The 3,875-nt window shown below is 65.9% G+C and overlaps 1 protein-coding gene across 1 annotated transcript; it reads right to left on the reverse strand.

Moving 5' to 3' along the window:
* Positions 1-1,735: 1,735 nt before the first annotated feature.
* Positions 1,736-3,146, reverse strand: LOC147036230 (uncharacterized). Its single transcript, XM_085905313.1, has 2 exons — positions 2,861-3,146; positions 1,736-2,814 (listed from the first exon to the last, which is right to left on the reverse strand). Exons 1-2 carry the CDS (start codon positions 3,144-3,146, stop codon positions 1,736-1,738), a joined length of 1,365 nt encoding a protein of 454 aa, XP_085761439.1.
* Between the last annotated feature and the right edge of the window lie 729 nt (positions 3,147-3,875).

Genomic DNA, 3,875 nt, shown 5'->3' on the forward strand with positions numbered 1-3,875 from the left:
GAGGGTGGCGGCGGCGAGGGCGATGAGGGCGCGGCGCATCGAGACAGTGTTTCGCATCCGTTGGCAACCCGACGGTCAGGGCAGGCCATTCCCGGGCCGGTACGGTCGCGCCATGTTCACCGACCGGCGGCTCGAACGTGCCGAAGGCTTTCTCGGCGAGGAGGTCGTCCTCGAGTCCGCATTCGATGCACATCGGGGCATCACGCCGATGATGCAGTTGTTGCTGATGTTCGTGTGCTTCACGCTCGTGGTGGCCTTCGACCCGCCGATGCTGGTTGCGCTCGCCGTCGTGGCGGTTCCGGCGATCGTGATGGCGATCACTCGGAAGAACTACCTCATCGCCATCGCTCCCGAGTCGGTCTTCGTCTTGCGCTCCCGCGGCCTGTTGAAACAGCGCCTGACTTCACTCGAGGGGACGCACCCTCGTGGACAGGCGATCGGCGAGCCCGCAGGTCCGCTCTTCGGCGCTCGAGTCTCGATCGGCGGCGAACCGTTCTGGGTTGTCGGTCCCAATGTCGAGACAGCGCAGCGAGCCCGCGAGCTGAGCCGCGGTTGATCCGTCCCCTGCTTCGCTCCGTTCCCGGTTGATGCCGTTCTCGTTCGAGGCGGTCAGGGCAACTCGGGAAAGCAGGTGATCACGTCGGTCAACCACTGGCGACGTTCGATCGCGAAGTCATCGGAGGTCTTGCCGAGCCGGACGACGACGAGATCGCGTGCCGGAACGACGATGATGTACTGCCCCTCGTAACCGTGGCAGCCGAACGCGCCGGTCTCGTCGTCCCAGAGCCACCACTGGTTGCCGTACCAGAAGTTCTCGTCACCGAGATCGAGCTCGACCGGGCGTCGGGCGCGTTCGACCCAGCCCTCGGGAACGATTCGATTCCCGTCCCACACTCCATCGCGTAGGTAGAGGTAGCCGAACCGGGCGAAGTCGCGGGCGGTGCAATAGAGAAACGACGACCCGATGAACGTGCCGGCGTCATCGAAGCGAGGATCCGCGCTGCTCATGCCGATCGGTTCGAACAACCGCTCGGTCATGAACGCTCGCACGGCGTCAGCCCGGGCCTCGCCGGCGGTGGCCGGCGAGATGATGTCGCCGCAGATGGCCGCCACGATGTTGGTGGTGCCGCTCGAGTAGTTGAACTCGGTTCCGGGCTCGTGGTCGAGCGGGAAGCCTCGGGCAAAACCGGCCACGTCGGGTTGACCTGCTCCGAAGAGCATGTCGATCACGTGTGAGACCGAGTCGTCGACGTAGTCCTCGTTGAACCGCAGTCCGCTGGTCATCGACAACAGGTCGGCGATCGTGATGGCCGCTCGCTCGTCATCCGCCCACTCGGGCACGGGCGCGGGCGCATCGATGTCGAGCAACCCGTCGGCGACGAGCATGCCGACCATCGCCTGGGTCACGCTCTTGGCCATCGACCAGGAGATGAGCGACTCGTCTGGTCCGGCGGTGGCGCCGTAGCGCTCGGCGACGATCCTCCCGCCCTGCACCACCACCGTGGCGAGGGACAGGTGCATCGGCGAGCCGCTGTCGGGATCGAACGCGGTGTCGAGAAGCTCGTTCAGTCGCTCAGTGTTCGTGTTCGTGTTCGTGTTCGTGTCGGCGTCGGGATCGAGGTCGGCGTGTTGCCACTCGTCGGTCGGCCAGGCCAACCCATCGGGATGGGGACGCAGCTCGTCACTGCGGCTCGGTCGCTTGATCACTCGATCACTCGATCACTCGATCGCCCGATCACGCAACGACCCGGAAGTCGACGCTGCGCCTCGACAGGTCGACCGCGTCGAGTTGCACCGTGACCGACTGCGCGAGCTCGAGTCCGTCGGGTTCGACGTTGGCGACGACGGCCGGATCGGCGAGCTGGAGCACCGCTCGGTCTCGTTTGGTGTCGAGGTCGACAACGAAGCCTTCGAACTGTTCGCCGATGTGGCATTCGAGTGCGAGGGCTTCGCTGAAGTCGACCATGGCTCGCTCGAGCGCTGACTCCTTCGAACGGGCGCGACCCATGTGCGACGGGAGGTCGCTGAGCGCCTCGACGGCCCAGGCGGGTGGTTCAACGTCTGCGTAGAGGGCGAGCAGGATCTCGTTGGCGAATCGGTCGACGAGTCGCCGAAGTGGGGCGGTGACGTGTCCGTAGATCGAGGCGATCGCTCCGTGTTCGGGGTGTTTCGGTTGCTCGCCGGAGAAGCCGAGGTAGCCAGCGCCACGGAATGAGCGGGCGGCCTGGAGCAAGAAGGCGTTGCGGGCGGGCGTGTCCGGCTCGACCGCGCGCACCATGTCGGCGTAGTCGACGTGGTCGGGCCACTCGACGCCGAGGACCTTGGCCTGTCGTCGGAGGCGACGAAGGTCTTGCTTTCGGGTGGGAGGCAGGGTTCGCAGAATCCCGACCGATGCATCGAACATCGCGTGCCCGGCGACGATGCCCGTGAGCAGCGAGATCTGCGCGTTCCAGCCCTCGACCGGGACGGAGGTGTCGTAAGCGAGGCCATAGGTGCCGTTCACTTCGATGACCTCTTGGCCCGGGAGGTTCAGGCTCACGCCGCCGCGGTCGGCCTCGCGGTCTTGGCGGAGTTGGCCGATGGTCTTGAGAAGACCGAGCGCAGCGTCGCCCGCGTCGATGCGACGCTGGGCTTCGAGGTAGGGGATGGCCTCGCGGACTTGCACGGTCGCTCGCTCGAGCCGGGCGTCGATCGGCATGCCGGCTTCGTCGAGGTCGATGGTCCAAACGAGCGATGGTTTGTCCGAGCCCGGGAGCAGGCTGGCCCGGTCCTCGCTGATGAATCGGAGGGTGCAGCGGTGTCCGCATGTCGGGGCTGTAGAGCGTGGTGCCCCGGTCGCGTGCCTCGAGGTCGATGACACCGCCCGGTTCGAGAAAGGCGCCGACGTCGGCGATGGCGTAGAACACGCGGAACCCGTCGCCGCGGCGTTCGGCGGCGAACGCTTGGTCGAGGTCGGTGGCCCCTGGGGGATCGATGGCCACGAAGGGGATGTGCCGGGCGTCGAGCCGATCGCCGGGAGCCGGCCTTGCCTGTTCGGCCGCTTCCAGCACGGCGGCAGGGAAGGATCGAGGAACGTCGAGTTCGGTGCGGATGGCATCGAAACCCTGCTCGAAGGCGTCGGGGGCGCGAAGTCTGAGACGAGGCATCGTTGTGCAACCTACTTCGGCGACAGATCCATCCGCCGCTCGGCCGACGCGCTCGACCAGGGTCGCTCAGCGCAGCTTCGCTCGGGCTCGTTCGAGGATGGTCTGGAGTGTCGCGAGATCGTCGTCGAGGTGATCGAAGAGGAACGTGCTCACCTCGGTGATGTGACCCGGCGCCGAGGCTTCGAGTAGCGAGAAACCCGCAGGTGTCAGAACAGCGAACATGCCGCGACCGTCGTCTTCGCTCTGCTCCCGACAGACGAAGCCGCGCCGGGTGAGTTGATCGATGCGGTAGGTCAGCTTGCTGCGAGAGACCAGGACTCGTTGAGCCAGCTCGCTCATCCGCAGGCGTCGTTCGTCGGCCTCGGAGAGCATGACGAGAATCTCGTAGTCGGTGAGCGCCAGGTCATTGCGCTGACGGAGCCCGTCGTCGAGCTTGTCGATCATCATCCTGTTGACGTCGAGGTAGAGACGCCAGACGTGCTGCTGGTTGTCGTCGAGCCACCCGGTCATGGAGAGAAGACTATGCAGGCTTCAGGACGCGAGCCGCCGTCGTCACGCTCTCGTCATCGCAGGGCTCGTGCGTTCAGGTCTCGTCAGCTCAGGTCTGATCGGTTCACGTCATCTTCGCTGGCATTGAGGGCACCACGTGGTGGTGCGAGCGTCGATCGCGGCCGATCGCATCTCGGTGCCGCATCGCAGGCATGGCTCACCGCCGCGGCCGTATGCGAA

The sequence above is a fragment of the Syngnathus leptorhynchus genome, unplaced genomic scaffold (genome assembly GCF_054491065.1).
Source record: "Syngnathus leptorhynchus isolate UIUO unplaced genomic scaffold, UIUO_Slep HiC_scaffold_753, whole genome shotgun sequence".
NCBI lineage: Eukaryota > Metazoa > Chordata > Actinopteri > Syngnathiformes > Syngnathidae > Syngnathus > Syngnathus leptorhynchus.